General features: G+C 35.4%; 1 protein-coding gene across 5 annotated transcripts in view; it reads left to right on the top strand.

Moving 5' to 3' along the window:
* LOC149065528 (tight junction protein ZO-3-like) overlaps positions 1-20,929 on the top strand; it is a 238,325-nt gene that overhangs the window by 121,097 nt on the left and 96,299 nt on the right. For all 5 annotated transcript variants that reach the window (XM_089253416.1, XM_089253420.1, XM_089253418.1 and 2 more), the window contains 2 exons: positions 3,087-3,211; positions 18,708-18,810. In XM_089253416.1, the coding sequence (XP_089109542.1) occupies positions 3,087-3,211; positions 18,708-18,810 (228 nt within the window). The remainder of the gene's footprint in view (positions 1-3,086; positions 3,212-18,707; positions 18,811-20,929) is intronic.

Here is a 20,929-nt window from a genome sequence, read left to right as displayed (position 1 = left end):
TGGAAACATAATTTTTTTTTTTGGCATCAGGGGAAACAGGGCAACAACTTCCTGATTTGGTTTTTAGGCACAAAGTGCTTATATAAAAAGTAAATTATTTTATTTTAATAACCATACATCCCCTTGCAACATAAATGATATATCTAAAATTCCTGACTTCGCGCATTTATATTCTGCAAGAATAACTTTAATATCCATCACAATTTTCTTGTCATCCTATTTTGGAAACCATCAGTCAATTGTGGGATACTCTGAATTTCTCAAAAAATCATCAACAAATAAAACAAATACAAGGAAATACAAAAATCCCTAATGCATTTCAACATACTATTAGTGTCGTCTTCACAGGAAAATAATATCACGCTCACCGAGTATCCCACTTGGCAAGGGGACCACTCGAAGGGGGACGAAAGGGATAGCACAATTTATTTGGCCATCTTTTTCCCTTTTTCGGTCATTTTTTCACATTTCGGGGGGAACCAGGCCCCTAAGCCCCCCCCCTTCCCCCGATACTCCTTTGGCACATGGATTGATAACCAAATCTTCAATTTCAGTTGTTCAGCTAAACAAAAAAAAATGTCTGTCAAAGTCAAAACGTCTGTCTAAGTCAAACATCATGACTAGAATGAAGCAGAGTGCCGGCATGTGTCTTTTGCAACACCCTGATTGGCTGCAGGGCCATCTGAAGATCATTGTGGACCCCTGAGCCAAGTGATTTTTCTGTGGCCCTACCTATCAAGTTCTCGAAAATTTCAACCAGATCTTATTTTTGGGAGGCCTTTTCTTCTCTTGAGACCCCAGGCTGTGCCCGGGTAAGCCCATGCGTTAAGATGGCTCTGATTAGCTGCTTGCACAAAATGAAGCTATCCGATTGGTCTATTTGAATTTTCTTACAATTCCCGCTCGTAATCAATTTAAGCCATGGTGCTGCGATCAGCATTGTTGATTTATTATCGTTTACTACTTTATTATTGAAGACCCAAACATATGTGCCTTCGTAGAAGTCTAAATCAGCTGTGGATTTCATTTTGTAAAAAACTCTCGCTTCCTGAAATCTGAATCTTTATATAGCCCTTTTGCCAGCGTTAAGTGGCGATGGTAGATTTTTCACATTCTTGATTTTTAACACAGTGAACATGTTCATTTATTCTGATTTTTATGGGTGTCCTTGTTTATCCTATGTAGCCAAGCGATCAATCACCACATGGAATATAATAAATTCCCCATTGTTTATTCTGTGGTATAGTATCTTTAGGAGGTTTCAAACAAAAGTGTGTTTATAGTAGTCGCATCTATGGTTGTTAGGTTAAACTTTTTGAGAATCGTTTTGATCTTGAATGAGACTATTGAATTGTAGGATGTAACTACACTTTCATTGAGTGGCCTCTCTGTAAAGTAGATCCTCTCGCTGGTTTCATAAATTTTCTACTCCTTTCATCAATGATCTTGAAATTAAATCTCTGTCTTTAGCAATTTCTCTGATGGTTTCAAGTTCATGGTCTAATGTGTTCCAATCTGATCTGATGTTAAATATGTAACATGAGGGGCCCGGGCATTGCCAGTGGAGGCCCCAGTGTCAGCATCCACCTCAGTTAAAGAAAATGCTGCAATAAATAAGTGCAATATTTACCTTCATGCCAATGGTAGGCAATGGACTGCCTTACGGTCAATAACTACATGAAACTATTCAATCTGCAATAGGCCTAATGTTGTTGGTTCTGGCCAGATCTTCAATGTTTACAATGGTGTTGATGCCAGATTTTGAATGTCATAAATGCTCTCACTACATAAGTGTAAAATGCTGGGATTTTCTGTTGCATGGTATGGCAAGGTCTAAAATGTGGTGGTAGTGAGACTGAGAAAGGCTTACGATAGACAGAGATTTGGAAATATGATTTCTGTTTAGTTACTAATACATCCAAGAAAGGAAGTTCATTGTTTGTTGTAAATTCGCCTGTGAACTGAACATGAGGGTCTATGTCATTCATAATGAGTAACAATTGTTCTAAGTCATCTTTGGAACCATCCTAAAGCACAAAAATATCATCCACATATCTCTGATAAAATGAGAAGAATACAACGATATAACTTACTCTCAAACTCGTCCATATATATATATCACACGAAATCGGGGAGAGGGGATTTCCCATTGCTAGGCCGTCTGTCTGGGTGTAAAACTTATCATCAAAACTGAAAACTGTTTGTGATACACATGTGATTGTGAGATTACTATATCCTCTACTGCAGGCTATGAGAAATTGTGTGTTTTAAGTCATCTTTCTAGACAACAAATACTACCAGTTATGGGAATGTTTGTAAACATTGAGACTACGTCAAAATATATAATGTTAAGCTGTTTGGGTTCAACTGTATGTATAAGTTTAGCGAAGCTTGATGAGTTTCTAATTGTGTTATTATTTGATTAAGTGAGTGAAGAGAGAATGGGAACAAGGAATTTTTAGCAAGGTTATATGAAGCTGTACCTATGTTAGAGACTACAAAACCACACATGCACCTCGTCCATATTCCTCTGCGGAACTTCTAATGAATTGGTACATGTTGGAATGTGCATGTCAGAGTTGTGAACCTAATGTGAAGTTGTTTTTGTGTAATGCTTGTTATAGTGCTGTCCTCTGCCTCCTATTTTTCGAACCATGAGTGAAGTGTAATGATTGAAGATTTTACTGTTGTAGGCCTGTTGCTCTCTGTTGCGAGACTTTTTAACGGGGAGATCGGCTTGCATTTGCACCTCAAAGTTGCCTATGTTAGAGATTATGGGACGGAGAGATAATGTGGGTTTGTGCACTTTGGGTAGGCCATAGATATGGGAGGAAATGACATTTGATGGAATAACACTCTTTTTTACATGGTCAGAAAAAGAGACCCTTGTTTTACCACCTCTTTTAATTTTCTCAAGTGGGAATCGGATGGATCTTTCTTCAATTCTTTATATGAACTCTGTATTTCTGTATGACTGTCTGTCGAAATGACTGTCTGTATTTAGTAAATGCAAAGGGAAAAATACACACACAATGCATTAGTTTTCAATCATGAAATACATTGGCATTTCTTTTTTCTACTTTTAGGTTGCTGGGTATGGATTTGGTATTGCTGTTAGTGGTGGGAAAGATAAACCCTATTTTGCTAGTGGAGATCCTGCTATTGCAATATCTGATGTACTCAAAGCAGGTCCAGCTGAAGGAAAGCTTTTGTATGTTTTTTTTTTATTATTTGATGTTTTTTTTATAAATCTATATATAATAAAAAAATCTCAATAAATAAATTTTGTAATGTATTAAGTTTTTTCAAACTAACAAAATTTTGGCCATTTTTGTCATTCTACTCTATAATGAAAATAATTTTCTACGACAGTTTTCTTTATTATGAAATGAATGAAGAACAGTGCACAGTGTGTGCGTGCGCATGCGTGCTTGTGATCTTTCTTTTCCTTTTTTTTTAAATTCGAAATTTTCAAGTTTTTTCTATAATTGGAAGTTTTCTCTAACACTATCAGTTGAGGAATTGACTATTGGACTATAACAAGTGGACACTCTGTGTATATATGCTTATATTATTCACTTGATTTCCAGAAGGTATTCGATCGGATCCAACATGGTAAACTCTTGAAGCGTTTATATGAGATTGGGATTGGGGGCAACTTGCTGAATTGGATAGAATTGTGGTTAAGTGATAGGTCACAATGAGTTATGGTGAACGGGAAACTCTCTGGTTGGACAGGCGTCACGAGTGGAGTTCCTCATGGAAGTATCCTTGGCCCCATACTTTTTCACTTTTTATCGATAAACTTGATCAGGGTATCGATGGGATTGCTAGCAAATTTGCAGATAATGTGAAGCTAATGGGGGTAATCAGGAATCAAAGCAATAGGGAGTTGCTCCAGACCAACTTAAACAGGATTGCAGCATGGGCAAATGAATGGAGCATGACATTTAGCGTTGACAAGTGCATGGTCCCTCATTGTGGTTCGTACAACCCATGGTTCTCTTACGAGTTGAATGGTGTCACTATCCTGGATGCAACTAGGGTCACCGATTTGGGAATTCTCATGGATGAGCGGCTTAGGTTTTCAGAACATTGTTTAGTGATGATCAAAAAAGCGAATAGAATGCTTGGTCTCATTTTCAAAAATGTCTCTTTGCGTTCTCCTAAAGTCATTCTTCCACTTTTCCGAGGCTTAGTTCATCCTGGACTGGAGTATGCTGTAAGGTTTTTGAGACCATACCTACAGAGGGACATTGACTTGGTTGAAGGGATGCAGAGAAGAGCTACACGTGTCCTTATTGGCACACGGGGCTTGAGTTTTGAAGAGAGACTTATTTTTTGAATATTTTTACATTGGATCAACGCAAGTGTCAGGGAGACATGATCGAAGTGTTCAAAATTTTCAGCGGGATGGATAGGATGGACCATGAATTATTAGTACACCGTCAATCAACTGCTTTTACAAGGGGACACCAGTATCAATTGGTAAGGGACAATGCGAGGTTATGGTGTTGCAGGGAATTTTTCTCTAATAAGGTTGTTAATAAATGGAATAGATTACCCCTGGAGGTAGTAAATTGTAACACAATTGACACATTTAAAAAGAAATACGATAAACATGTTGTAGTAAATCGAGAAGTTATCTATACTTAGAATAAGACAACCATAAATATTCTTTATGGGCATTGTATAATGTTTCATCATGTATATATATTGTTTGTAATTGCATTTTTAATTTGGTTGCTGTATTTTTGAAATATATGACATCCATATTTATTATGGCGTTGCATTTTTATTTGTATTTGTAGCATCTAGAAATAATTGAAGATCATTAAAAAGAACTTTGACTGCCTTTTAAAATATTGCTAAGTCATTGACCGTTCTTGATTTTGTATTAACTATTCGTATGTCAACCTTTTCATTCTATCCATTCTCCTTTAGCTACCTCACTGGCTCCTTCAGCCATTTTTTTTTTTTTAATTTTTAGTAATATTGTGACCCTCACGTATTCCCAAGGGATCTGCTTTTTATTTTATTTATTTTTTTTTTTTTCTTCTTTATTTTTATTTATTTATTTTTTTTTTTTTCTTCTTTATTTTTCTTCTTTATTTTTCTTTATTTATTTGTTCTTAATTTTTATAGTGCTTCAGTTTTTTTTCTATGTTTTTGTTACTGATCTTTCCTTCTTGTTTTTCCATCCTTCTAAAGTCTTGCCATTTTACTTTTTCGGATGCTAATGTCATCCAGTTGACTCTAGCCACCTTTTGGATCTGATCACTCCATTTTGCTTGGGGATGCCTTCTTGGATGTTTAGCATCATGGGGGTACCAATCCATGGTGCTTAGGGTCCATCTTTTGTCCTGTCTTCTTGCAAATACGTCCACCCCATTTCCATTTTACACGTTTAATTCTATCCATGATATCATATACTTTTGTTTGGCTCCTTATTCATGTGATTCATTTTCTGTCTCTCCTTGAGATGCCTAGCTTACATCTTTCCATGCTCCTCTGTGCAGTCTGCAGTCTCTGTATCATTTTGCTTGTGAGTGTCCATATTACAGCTCTATAAGTCAGTGCTGGTAGCACAAACTGGTTGAACACTTTTCTTTTCAGGCATAAATCCATGTTGCTCTTTTAAATCACACAACTTTTGCCAAAAGTGCTCCACCCAATCCTGATTCTTCTGTTTATTTCATTGAGGATGCTGCTGTCTATGGTAATTTCTTGTCCCAGGTATATGTAGCTTTGCACTTCTTCCATCTTTGTGTGTGTTCTTAAGCAAAATCTTTTTCCTCTTCAAAGAAAACAAGTTGAACATAACTCAGTGGGGGCTCATTGTAGATAGTCTGGAGGGCAGGGATTTTTAAATATTTACTGCCATCTATCAGTGAAAATATATAGTCAAGTATTTGCAATTATGTAGCAAAGTATTGCACTGAATTTCAAAACTTTATTTTTGTTTATAAAATGGTTTTTCACTTTATCTGTATATCTATGCAGTACAAAAATAATAATGCTCTATCAACGCAATCCCAATGTAAATAATTTGTTTGTGAGCCTAATTGATATTTTAACAACATTGAAAATCATCATTTAGGTTCACCAGTTGACAATGACAATGGTTTTTTAATATTTGTGAAAATTTATACTCCTCTTTCTATATTATATTCTAAATTAAAAGATGTATTATAGTTTAATGAGAAAGTTATAGATATATATATTATTTTTTAAACTCAAATATATTCTAATTTAAAAGATACAACAGATGTAAAAGAAAAAAGATAGATGGCAGTATCAGTATTTACTTGCATTTTTTAGCGCAGCCAAAACGAACGTAATAACCTGTGCTAACAATCTCCCTTCTCTCATATTTCTCAGTGCTAAGGGTATCTAGTATCGGCGCAGGACAGGAAGTACCTAAAGAGGAAAGAATAATACAGAGGTCTCTCTATGGAAGGTTTCACCGTACCTTATGACCGGTACTTTATATACGGAAATTTTTTTTTTAATCAGTGCCCTCTGAAAATATTTATTTTTTTATTTATCAAATTAACTTGAAAAATAAAGAAATTCAATGGTATTATAAGTTAGTATCAAATACATTCGCAGAATTGAATTAATGACTTGAAATTTTTAGGGGGGTGCATGCCTTTACGCTTCCTTCACGAGCTGCCACTCCTTTTCCAAGTTCAATCTTAGATTTTCTTTTATCCAAATGAATTGCAGTTGCTTTGTCATAGATTTTGTTAATGATGTAAAACTTCTCTTCCCCACTTGCATCTAGAGATCTTTAACAACAGCAGTTGTGAAGACAAGTCAAAAGCTTTCTCAAAGTCAATGAAGGCAGTGCACAATGGCAATTCATATTCTTTGTCTCTCTATGAGTTCCCTGATTGTTTGGATGTGATCCATTGTACTAAATCTACTTTGAAAACCTGCTTGTTCTTTTGGTTAGGCTTTGCCCAATGTTTATTCAAGCCTATATGTCAACTCTTTGGTGAAGATTTTATAAATTACTGATGAGAGACTGATTAGTTGATAATTCTTGATATCCTCTTCTTCACCCTTTTTATAAAGAAGAACCATCATTGCATTATTCCAATCTTCTGGCACATCTGATTTTTGAGACATTTTGTATAAAAAATAGGTATCATGGGTCTAGGTCAATTCATCGTACTTAACTTGTTGCACAATAATTTGTTGTGGCATCAATTCCTCATGCTACAAACTTGTTGCTACCTCATTTCATTGTGGTACAAACGTGTCACTGCGTCATTTTGTCATGGTGCAAACTTGTCCTATGTCCTAGCATCATTTTGTCTTTATGTCAAGTTGTTGTGACAAATTTGGTTGCTTTACATGTTCATTATGATCTTATAAATAAGATTTTTTTAGGCCAAAATTATTTTTCTCATTTGTTGTAAATGTTCCCCCTCCTCATCCATATTTTAATTTCTAACAAATGAAGGAAATTATTCATTTTAGTAAAAATAATTTGAAATTAATTTTTTTTTTAATTTTTCCAAGACCATTTAACAAGGTACTTGATTGAAATTTCATGAAATTAAAATTGACAGATTTTCACTTGCAGTAAATAAGATGAAATTTTTTTGCCTTTGGTTATTTAAATAGAGTGCAATACGAAACTACTTATTTATTCCAATACAGTGTAACCCCGTAATATGGCTCTCCCATTTATACGATGTGTCGCACAGGTCTCAAATCATTTCAACACATTTTGATACTTAAACGTTTCATTTTACATCGCATAACTTCAATTATATATATATATATATACACTCAATGTTTTCATTTCAACTCAAACCCCAAATTTCTGTGAAAATATCATTTCTGTCAATCAAATGACATAGTTTTTATGGCATAACAGCGCGGTGGTCACTAAAATAATCGTTTATGAATATTTTTACCATAATAGCCATAAATTTTGTCAGCAATTAAGACACATTCACATTCAGCAGGCTGATGACTGCTTTTAAGTGGGCACTAAAGTGATTTGTTTATTGTCTCTTTTTTGAGAATTATAGTAGTGCGGCAAACCGTAACAAAATAAATGGTGTATTTCGAGAGATGATCAAATTTGATGTTATATTCAACTTCCCCCCCCCCCCTATGTTTGTGTTTTGTTTCCCAGTATTATTTATTATTCTGGAATTATTGGGAAACCCATTGAGTCTTTGAGAAGATACTTGGCTGCTAATGAGAAACATAATGTGTGTGTGTGTGCATGCTTGTGTGTGTGTGGTGTGGTGCATGCGCAATGTTTCAGTGCACTCTTCCATTTCCTGTAGAATGTTTTTGGTTGCGATAACTTGCTAGCTGGATGTGTCAAATCAGCTGTTACTAATGTTGAAATAAAACAAAAAAGGATTCCTTGTCTGGAACGTAAAATGAAAATTGTACCATTATAGTATACACCCAGTTCAATTTCTGATTTTCCCAAGAATAATTATCCTGCAGAGAGTGGTAAGGAAATTACATAAGCAATTTTTCCACTTGAACAGACATTTATATCAATTTAATTCTAAAATTACACCTCACTATTAAATTCAACATGTGACTCTCATTTCAATAATTCAAAATACAAAATCATGTTTGGGAATTTAGTAATTTAATATTGCACAAAAAGTAAATGCCTCACCAACCATCAACAGTCAGGAAAATCATCCTCCATCTCGCACTACAAAAGGTGCAATATTTAGTCCATAATGTCTGGGAGTCTGTATATTAATACCACCTTCTTGAGTCCATTGACACGGTCGATCATGCAGATGAGATCAAGTCTCCATTCGATGACATGCATGATCATGCCGAGGAATTCCATTTACAGTCGCATCCATCGACGTGAGACACCACTCCGAAGAAATCATCTGGATATCGCATTGATCGTCACACCACCCGGTACTGCAGGCCCATAGCCAGAAATTTCATTCAGGGAGGGGACCAAAGTGATAGAACAACAGATTTGACCATCTTTTCCCCCTTTTTCTGTCATTTTCACCCATTTCGGGAGGGGCGCAGACCCCCAAGTCCCCCCTTGCTACGGCCTTGTGGGAATGGATGAGAGATTCCACGTAACATAAGCATATACAAAGAACGTAATTTCACTACACCATGATTGCGGATCTCATCAGCGTGTTTCACCATCAAGATGAACTTCCATGTAGAAACTCATGCACTAGATCATATTGAAGACTTGGCCCTAAAAATAGACCAACTGCGAATCAACCCATGATCGCAAGGTACTACTGAAACATGACTGCTAAAATACATGTGAAAGAAAAAGAGAGCACAATCAAAGCATACATGCAGCAATATATAGGTTTCTCAGCCATGCAGGACCATTGTAGCGAATCGGCATCAAGACATAACATTAGTAATCTGTATATCACATTAGAACATTGTAGGAAAATCGTAATAGAAATCTTTTAACAATTAAATATCAACGTTGAAGACTTGGTCAGAGTCAACAATGTATGGTTATGCCTATTGTAAAATGAATAGGATTGGAGCCATGTCTGCTGGCATCCACTGGCAGAACAGTAATAAATTACATTTAACTACCCATAAAAATATACAAAAATATGTAAATTAATGACTGAATATAGTTTTTACCAGAGGTAACATGTAACGTTATTTTTTTTGCATAATTTTTGATACGAAATTTTTAGGCAATTTTGAAAAAAGTTGGCTTTGTAAAAGAATTGTACATCACAAGTCATTTTTGAAGATGGTTACACAAAAGTCTAATGAAAATAAATCAGATCTATTGATTGCAAAAAAACTAAAAAAAAGTTTTTATACAGTATTCCTCAAATCACAGTCGAGACCAAAGTGCAAACTTGTATCAGGCCCATAAGCCGGAGCTCCCCCCTCCCACTCCCAACATTTCACTGCTCTATAGAAATACAGTCGGACCCGCTTATAACAAGCACAGATGTTATGAATTTTCATATATGACCAAGTTTTTCCATGTCCCGTGAATTTTGTATTGCATCTCTATGTTATTTTGATTGCTTATAACAAACACAGATTTCAGTAAAGTAGATTTATAACAAATTTTCAGCTGGTTTTAAAATATGGATTGTCATAAAAAAAAATTTTCTTTGTTACCTTATCTAAATCTTCTTATCGGTAAATTTACCTTTCTACAATGAGCTTTTTTTCCTTGGTGGAAGATCTATTTGAGTGTTTTTGAGTATTCTAAAAATGGTAAGATCCTCTTCACTTCACTTTTTTAAACTTTTCTCTATTAAATCCTAACAAAAGTATAGAGCCTCCTATATCTCCTCCAAAGTTAAATCCTATTTTGGTTGCAGAAAAACTTTTAGGAAGGGAAAATTAAGGCTATTTGTTTTCAAGAATCCAACCTTCAAAACACCTTTTGTGTTCATTTGCCCATCTCTGGCTAGAATGCTGGTTGTGGAGGAGTTATCATGTGCAAGTTAAGTTTGTGAATGTTCAAGTGCAAAACACTAACTATTGATTCAAAAATTAGAGCTATATAGCTGGTTAATAGCCAAAAATTGAAAAAAAGTGAGTATCGAAAAAAAATTTGGGATTCAACATAGTTCGTTACCAACAATTTGGAACAAAAAGAAATTGAATAAAAATTTATTGGATGGTTCAAGAAGAGATTCAGAAAAACTACTCATACTGATGTAGACACACTTATTTTCAAATGGTTCGAAAAGTCAGGTGAAAATATGCAACAGTGACCCGGTCCTTGCTAAAAGAAAAACAAATATACAAATATTTTCAATGAATTACGTAAGATTTAAATTAAATTTTAATCTTTTTTTCTCTAAATATATTAGTTTAATCTTTATGTGTATGTGCAAATTATACTTCATTTTGCTTAAACACATCATTTTCAAAACCAGCACGGATATAACGAACAGTTTCACTGTTTTTTCCGACTTCATTATAAGCAGGTCCCACTGTATTAGGTTACATTTATACCTACAGAAATATAAAGTTTGAGCCCACCTCCTAATATTTTTTAGCCCTCACAATCATTGGTGGAGATACAGAAGGCATGCCCCCCAAATTTAATTTAATTACTCAAAAAAAATGAAATTGAAGATGCTATTGTGTACCTTTATTTTAATCTTGAGCATTATGCTAATATCTTTTAAATACAAAAAATACTGAATACATATACCAAAAATACACAAATACCAAAGTTTTTCACTCAATATTGAAATTTCATCATTGCAAAAACCATTTTTTAATGTGTAAAATTTCAAAATACATAATTAAATTTTTAAATATGACTGATATATATTAGTTTATAACTTATTAAATAATAAAATATCAATGCCAATTCAAATTTTAATATTAGTTTTAATCTTGAATGATAATCTTAGAATGACATAAAAGAATTATTTTTACTAAAAGTGTGAACGCTTTTCTTCATGTTTCTTATTTCCTGCATAAGACAAAACTTACATATAAGATTACATGGAACATGTACAGCAAAGAATCGATGTTGCAATGAATAGACCCTGAGATAAATTTATATCACCACAAATTGACACTATGATAAATTTGTCACACAAAGAATTGACACTGCCACAAACTTGTACAGCAACAAATCAGATCTGCGACCAATTGGGACTACAACAAATTCATACCATAACAAATTGACCAGCTACAAGCTAGCGTACTGGCAAATTCTTCTCCTGCTTCCTTAACAACATTTATTGAAATCCCATCTTCACCTGGAGACATTTCTCTTTTTTCATACATCTTACAAAATATAATGCCTTCTTCTTCCAACACAGGTCTACTTGCAGTGCCCTCTTAAACCATGGGCCCAACTGGGCATGGCCTGGGGGCCTCAAGAGAAGAGGGGGGACTCACAAAAGTGATACTTTGTTGAAATTTTCTAGAATTTACTAGGTAGGTCCTCAGAAAAACCACTTGGCCTGGAGGCCCATGATGCTCTTAAAGACATCCCTGGCTACTTGTACAAATTCTGCTTCATTTTCTTTTCTTCCTGTTCTCCTTTCTCTGTTCCAACCTTTTTGTTCACATTTGTATAGACTATTATAAAATTTCTCAACAATACTAATAATTTCATTTCCATGTTTTGTGATGGTTCCATCTTCCTTTTTTAATGCAAAAATTTCCTTTCTTCCAACAAACAGTTTTTGTTTTGTCAATTTCAAACTCTTATTATCTTCCAACACTTTCTTTACAATTTTGCATTTGAACTTTCTGACATCTTCTGTAATCTGCTTTCACGCAGTCTTGCAGTTCTGCATATTCAACTTTTGATTTAGGGTCATTCTTCTTCATCTGAAATTCTCTCCAGTCTTTCTTTGTATCTTCTGTTATTTTTTTCACTGGCTTGATATCTTTTTCTCCTGCAATTTCCTTTGCTACTTCTTTTAGGGTAGTGGTTAAATTTCTGTTTACCATAGTGACATCTTGTCCACCTTTAGTCATATTATTTAACAAATCAAATTGGTTCCTCAGCTCTAACTGGAATTTATATCTATCTTCTTGAAGATTCAGCATAATGGTGGCAGTTTTTGTATTTTTAATAAGTTTTGCTCTTTCCACTTCAGTGTTAAGCATCATTCTACATCTCACTAGTCGATGGTTGCTTCCTATAATGAATTTGTTGAAAACATTGCAGTCTTGAATCACATGCTTGTTATTAGATGTAGTCAATCTCACTTGTCCCAGTTGGGCTTCTCTGTGTCCACTTTCTTTGGGGTTTCTTCTTAATAAATGAATGCATGATGTATAGTTATTCACTCTCTGCAAATTTGACAAGTCTGTTGTCTCTGTCATTTTGTGCACAGTAACCATGACTTCCAACTGAGCTTTCCCCATTTCTTGTCTCTCCAATTCTAGCATTGAATTCACTCATTACTATTTTGATATAGTGGTTTCCTTTATTATTCATCTCAACTAATTCTTCACAAAAGTCTTCCAGTTTTTCAGAATAGCTTGCTGTTGATGCATAGACTTGAATAACGTGTATCGGGTATTTGCTTGATATTTGCATAACCAACTTTGCAACTCTATCAGATGTGCTACCTAGCTCAAACATGGAATTTTTCCACTATTTATGAATAAGAAATCCTACACTACTAGTTCTTCCTGAATCTGTCTTTCTGTATTAAAATACATGCCAACAAGTTTTGATTCTCTCTTTTTTTTTGCTTACTTCACAGATGCCTGAGATGTGTCAGGTTATTTTTTCCAGTTCTTCTTCTAAATCTTGCAAACGATTTTCCATTAAAAGAGATCCTCCATTATATATAGGGTGACCAGATGTCCCAGTTTTTTGCTATTTCTTGTCGTGTCCCAAAAAATGCTTTCAGGACACCCGTATGTCCTAGTTTTTGCTTGTGCAATGAAATAGAATTATTTTCAATATTTTTTCCATTTTAATTTTTAGCTATGTTAGATATTATGCTAGGAATTTATCATTTTTCTGTTATATCCTCCCATGTAATTTTATGTAACCAAAGAACACTGAACACATTTCAAACCATTGTAGCTCCATTCACATGAGCAATATTGGGATTTGAATGGGAGGGGGTTTGGTGAATATAAACCTGCTCAGCATTTTCTCCTCAACTTCATAATTCCGCAAAGATTGCTACCAATGTTCTGAGTGTTGACCAGGCCCGTGACTAGGCTGGGGCAACCAGGGCACTGTTCCAGAGCTCAGAGTCAAATGGGGGGCTCACAAAAATATACACTTATTTTGCAAGGGCCCCGAGAAGGCATGCTATGACCCTGGTGTTGACGTTGAAAGTATAATGATTAAACTGTGTAATTTTTTTCCATATACATGCAGTACAAATGGAATGCTTGAAAGAATTTTGTGAGTCTATGGATATAGAATTTCATACATTACTATTACATACAAAAACAAGAAGATTGTCTTTGTTCATTGCTGTAGAGCCCCACGTTTTTGGCAGTCCCGCACTTATAGTAATGATAATTTCTTCAGTAAATTCTGGAATTGTGAATTTTTATAAATTCTGGAATTCTGCAGTTTCATCAATTATGGAAGTTATTTCTTTCATTTATTAGAATAATAAATGAAAGAAATTCAGGATATGAAAATGATGAAAATTATTTTAAATCAATTAAATCAAAATGATGAAAATTATTTTAAATCAATTAAATCAAAATGATGAAAATTTAGGCTTGAATTATTTCTTTCATTCATTCTAAATTTTCTTCAGGCTTGAAATTATTTCCTTCATTTATTCTGAATTTTCATGGGTGTGTGTGATGTGTGTGCTGGGATTTTATTTCTGTTAATTATTTTTCTCACTTTTGATTCATTGATTCTGAATTTTCATTAGTTCTCAGACAATTTCTTTTATCAAGTCCCAATTTTAATTGGTTTTGAACTTATTTCTTTCATCAGTTTAAAATTTTTTTCTGTAAGAAATTTTTTTTTTCATTAAATTCTTTTATTAATTGAAATTTAATTGTTTCTATATTTTTTTGTATGGAAATTTTTCGGCATTCCTGTGTATTTTGTTATAATGCAGGATTTTTTTTGACGATTCCCCTTTTCCCACAGAATATATAAAGTTGATATAAGGGGCCCCGAAATTCTAAAGTCTCCTCTGGCCCCACTATTATTCTTGCAGTAGGTCTTGCATCTGGTAAGGGCAGCCCTGTTAGTGATCATTTCATTGATTTTATTCGGGTAAAGCTGATAACAGAAGAATGGTTCCTTGCTTTCGAAGAACCAATTTTGATCTTTTGAGAGAAAGGTAAGCGGGAGTTTTCAAAGATGGCTTGGAATCAGTTGGTGTGGTACATCAATGGGAAGAATTTAGGGCCAAAATATCCATTGTTTTACACGATGTCATACCCTTTGTTCGTAAAAAGCATGTTTGTTTATCACACCCTCATCTGGTTCATGAAAACAGTGTGAAATGTTTATCTTGCAAAGAAAAGGGCATTTAGAAAGAGGAACAGGTGACCTGTCAATGTTTACTGAAAAAAGAAGGGCATTGAAGTAGCTGATTATAGGGAAAGTAAAAAGGAAGTTGAATCTCTCTAGGTTGGCAGATAACTTTGGTGCTGACCCAAAATCATTTTTTAAGTGTGTCAATAATAGTTGTAAGGGGGCAGTTGGTCCCTCTTGATAGAAGGGTCTAGGGTAGAGAGCAATTCTGGTAGGCATGTGTAGTGCTTTCAATGACTTTTCCACATTCGTTTTTAATAGAGACAGTGATATACAAAGTGTTGATGCGTCATGGGGGATAAAACCTTCAACAATATTCAAGTGGAAGATGCAGAAGTCCTAAAACTTTTAAAAAATGTCTGTGCAAGCAAAGCACCAGGACCAGATGATATTTATCCTAGGGTCCTTAGGGAATTTGCTGATGAACTGTTGGGGCCATATTTACAGAAGTGGTGTTGCTGAGGGTGTCGTCCCAGGGAATTGGAAGCTTGCTAATGTGGTTCAGATATTTAAATGGGTAGTAGAGAAACCATGTCGAATTACCGTCCAGTGAGTTTGATGATACCCCTCTCAAAAATTTTGGAAATTATTATCAAAAGGCAAAATTGGTGAAGTGGATAGATGAGAATAATGTATTGCTGGGAAATGAGTATGGGTTCAGGAAGGGGAAGTCATGTGTAACCAACCTCCTTTGCTTCTATGATCACGTGACTAAGGCTTTGGGAAATGGAAAAAATGTCAATGTTGTTCATTTTGATTTCCAAAAAGCATTCAATCAGGTCCAACATGGTAAACTCTTCAAGCGTTTATATGAGATTGGGATCTGGGCAACTTATTGAATTGGATAGAATCACGGTTAAGAGATAGGTCACAACGGGTCATGGTGAACAGGGAATTTTCTGATTGGACAAGTGTAAAGAGTGGAGTCCCTTAATGAAGTGTCTTTGGGCCTGTACTTTTTTACTTTTTAATGGTAAACTCGATCAGGGCATTGATGGGATTTAGAGAGATATAGATGGCTTCTTTCTCAGCCAGAGATATCAAGGAAACAGTTATTTTCCGGATATTATGCTGAGGTGAGCTCGGAAAGAAAAGTCATCACGTCTCCGCCGGGACTCGAACCCAGGCCTCTTGCATACCGGGCAAGCATGCTACCATCTACACCACTGGAGACACATGAATCTGCCTTCCTAATTTCACGCACTGTGTCGTGAGGCGCTGAAGTAGAGGCATCAGTAGCCTCTCTTAACTTCAGGAAATGGCCCCCGGGTGGGACGGTTTAGAGAGATATAGATGGCTTCTTTCTCAGCCAGAGATATCAAGGAAACAGTTATTTTCCGGATATTATGCTGAGGTGAGCTCGGAAAGAAAAGTCATCACGTCTCCGCCGGGACTCGAACCCAGGCCTCTTGCATACCGGAAAATAACTGTTTCCTTGATATCTCTGGCTGAGAAAGAAGCCATCTATATCTCTCTAAACCGTCCCACCCGGGGGCCATTTCCTGAAGTTAAGAGAGGCTACTGATGCCTCTACTTCAGCGCCTCACGACACAGTGCGTGAAATTAGGAAGGCAGATTCATGTGTCTCTAGTGGTGTAGATGGTAGCATGCTTGCCCGGTATGCAAGAGGCCTGGGTTCGAGTCCCGGCGGAGACGTGATGACTTTTCTTTCCGAGCTCACCTCAGCATAATATCCGGAAAATAACTGTTTCCTTGATTGATGGGATTGTTAGCAAATCCGCAGATGGCATGAAGCTAATGGGGGTAGTCAGGAATCCAAGTGACTGGGAGATGTTCCAGGCAAACCTGAGTAGGATTGCAGCATGGGCTAATGAATGGAGCATGACCTTCAGTATGGATAAGTGCATGGTCACTCATTTTGGTTTAAACAACCCAAGTTTCACTTATGATTTGAGTGGTATTACTACCCTGGATACAACTGGGGTTCCTGATTTGGGAATGCTCATTGACAAGCGACTTAGGTTTTCTGAACATCGTTCAGCAATGGTAGAAAAGTGAATAGAATGCTCAGAGTTTCATTTTTAAAAAGGTCTCACATTCTCTTGAAGTCATTCTTTTGCTTTTCTGGGGCTTAGTCATCTTGGACTGGAGTATGCTGTAAAGTCTTGGAGACCATACCTACACAAGGACGTAGACTTGGTTGGGAGTGCAGAGAAGAGCTACGCATGCTCTTGTTGGCCCACAAGTCTTGAGCTATGAAGAAAGACTCAATTTCTTCAATATGTCTACATTGGAGGAATGCAGGTGTCAGGGAGATATGATTGAAGTGTTTAAAAATTTTAATGGGATGGATAGAATGTACCATGAGTTATTAATACACTGTCAATCAACTGCTTCAACAAGTGGACTCTTGTATCATTTAGTAAGAGACAATTCCAGGTTGTGGTGTTGCAGGGGGATTTTCTTTAATAGGGTTGTCAATAAATGAATAGCTTATCTTCAGGAATTGTGAATTCTAACACAATTGACACATAAAAAAAATATATGATAAGCATATTGGTATAAATTAAGACCATAACCGCAATCTTTTTTATGGGCAGTTTATTATATATTTATTTATGAGTTATTTCTTTCGTAATATGTGCTTTTATATTGGGTTGCAGTATTTTAGTTTTATTTGAGATTCATATTTTTCATGGGAAATTTTTTTTTCAGCCAACTTAATGGATGATTGGCCTGTTGTGGCTTTGTATTTGTATTTATGTTTGTATATTGCTTAGCGGAGAATGCTGTTCATAATTACTTAAAACTTGAAAGCTTTCATCAATCTTCTAGTCACACACAAAAATCAAGATTCCTTTGCAGAAAAATTACATACCAAGATAACAAAATCACATTTTAACTGAAAATGAAAGACATTAATAATGTATAAATAATGATGATTTCTCTTGAGATAGTTCAAAACACATGTTAATTTGATTATAGTTACTTCTATTTACCTGGTTGCCAACAGAAAAAAATTTGCTTGCATACTCTTGCCCACTTTTTTCAAATATATATATTTTTTCATCTCATTTTCTTCCTCTTTGCCATGCATGTGGATCTCTTCTTAATTTTCAAAGTTTCTGTAAAGTATTTTTTCAGGTTTTATCATTCTTATTTATTAATATTTTTTTCCCTGGCTTTTTTCTTCATCTATATCTACTTATAATTTTTCTTTAAATTCCATATAAAAAATTCATATAAAATCCAAATTGTCTAAAAAATTCTGTAAATACCGCTTTAAATTAAACCCACGTGACACTACTACTGCCACAAAACCACACATGCACCTTGTTCACATTTCTCTGCGGAAGTTCTAACGAATTGATACATGTTGGGATGTGTGTGTACGTGTTCTGAACTTAATGTGAAGTTTGTTATTGTGTAATGCTTTTTATGTGTAGTGCTTCCATCTGCCTTAAATTTTTCTAACTATGATTGAAGTGCAATGATTGAATAATTTTACCGTTGTAGTCCTGTTGCTCTCTGTGGGGAGATGTTTTAAAGGGGAGTCGACTCGTGTATGGAGTACCACTATTGTCTTAGTTCGTTCCTAAGTGACAATAAATTTTAATTTTTAATAACATTTTTGAAATCAAACTATTTCAGCCTTTTAGTGGCCTTGAAAGGTTTTTAGCTCATAATGCATGGATATGCTGTTCAAATGAAATTGGATTTTATAATTACATTCGTGAGAATGATATGATACATTTTCTTTTCTTTACAGAATCAATGATAGACTAGTCAGTGCCAATGGAATCTCTCTAGAGAATGTAGATTATACAAGGGCTGTGCAAGTCTTGAGGGAATGTGGAAATACTGTAAATCTGGTAATATTCCAATCATTTCAACTATCATATTCTCTTTTCGTTTATTAAAATTTCGTTTATTTATTCGAACATTATAATCAATAAAAAAAAATTCTGCTATTGATATCAGTATTTATACTTATCTTTTTCTATCTCTCTTTTGCATTTTGTTTTTATTTCAAATTATTTAGTTTTGTTAAAGGTTGTTTTTTTAAAGTAATACCTATCATTTGAATGGTATTGCTGATCATACCAATCACCATAGCTCAAATATTGCACTGAAAGCGCTTTTTTTAAATTAAAATTTTTGAAGACATATCCGTGGGACCCTTTCCTTGTAAGGAGTTGCATTGCTGTAGCTCTTTTCGTTTGCAAATCATTTCAGGTCCAAGGGACTTTCCCATACACCCTATATGTCCATTAAGCATGAGAATAAAATGAGCATCATAGAATCTCAATACTACACGTAGTCACAGCAATAGACTTGAGACAGTGTATTTTATTGCTGATTTCAGACGGATCTCAACCTTTTAAGTGGCATTAACAAGATATTTCGCCTCCTTATTTTAGCATAGGCAAGCCCAAATATTTTGTAAAGTTAATCCCTCTCTCAGTGGAACACTTTTCCCTATACACTAATGGTTCACAAACTTTTGTCAACCACAACTCCCTTGCCTAATTCATGATTCATCATCGGCTCGTCAGGATAGGTTAATAGATATTTTCCCATATAAAATAACTTCTTCAAAGCATAAATAGGTGCACAAATCAATATCTCAAGCTCGCCACACATAGGCGGAGATAGACTGGAAAGTCTGTGGGGGGCACAGTCGTTATTGCTGGGGGGGGACACAATGATGATGATGTCAATTCATATATACATTTATACATTAGATCAGTCGACTCCACCTTTGACGTTGGGAGGCAGTGCCCCCCTCACGACCCTCCGTATTTCTGCTCGTGTTGCCACGACACTCCACATAAAGGTTGGCGATGGCTCTAAAATCAGCGACACACACTTTGAGAATGCTGCTCTATACCCATTACTTTTTCATTGCTTTATATACTCATTTACTGCTTAAAATCATAAGGAAGCTTATTGCTATTCTGCCGTGTAAAGGGTTAAAAGGCATCAATCAAGTCTCATCGATGTAGTTAAAAAGTACAAAAAAAATAAATGAATGCAATAATGGCATAGCTTTTTGTTATCTGAAGTTTATACTGCAAAAAAAAATCAGACTACAGAATTTTTTATTTCAGTGCTACTATCAAAATTAAAATTCAAAGCTCAACATAAGTATAAATAAACAAATACAGACACAGAAACATGTATTAAAAAACATCCTAGTGAAATGAGATGCTCTATATTGAGATTCAAAGAGGAAGGAGAAATAGTTTGACGTTTGTTTTTCCATTTTTCACGACTTCTAGAAGTGTGAGGGAGAATTTGTGAATAAAAAAAAATACATTAATGACTTCAAATATATATAAAAAGAAAAGATACACAACGTTTTAATTATCACCATGAAGTTATCGTCTAAAACAGTGTTTCTCAACTGCCGGGCTGTGGTACCGCGCTGTGACATCAATCGTACCGGGCCGCGAGACATGGGCGGAGATACGGGGGGCGACTACACCTTTGATGCCCCCCAGCATCAAAGGGGGGAGTCGACTGCTCTAATGTATATATGTATATAAGAATTGACGTCATCATCATCGTGTCCCCCAGCAATAATGGCAGTGAGTTCCAGAACAAAGGCTTCCAGCTTAATTGGCTAAAAATTGAATTTTCTATTAGGTTTTAAAATTTTGAGTTGGCTATTCCCTTGAAAAAACTTCTGGTTGGTTGCCACAGCGATCACACAAACCTAAAACACAAATATGTATACATTAAACTTCAAATGCATGCATTACCAGTTTGGAGGATATATGCAGGGCCACAACTGGGAGGGTGGAGGGACAGATGGCTCTAGTGTCCCTGGCTCTGGACTAGAGGGGACACCAAATTCACCCTTTATAACTGCTTCTTTTACATTACATGGGTGTGCCAAAATGTGTGCTTGCCCCAAATTTGAGAAAGTACCTAGTTGCAGCGCTAGATAGATGGCACCACCTACTGAACATAAAACATGCCAAATGC

The sequence above is a fragment of the Pholcus phalangioides genome, unplaced genomic scaffold (assembly GCF_987345545.1).
Source record: "Pholcus phalangioides strain wild (caught in Gottingen) unplaced genomic scaffold, Ppha-v1.0 ptg000039l_1, whole genome shotgun sequence".
Lineage (NCBI taxonomy): Eukaryota > Metazoa > Arthropoda > Arachnida > Araneae > Pholcidae > Pholcus > Pholcus phalangioides.
This window is presented reverse-complemented; position numbering and strand designations above follow the sequence as displayed.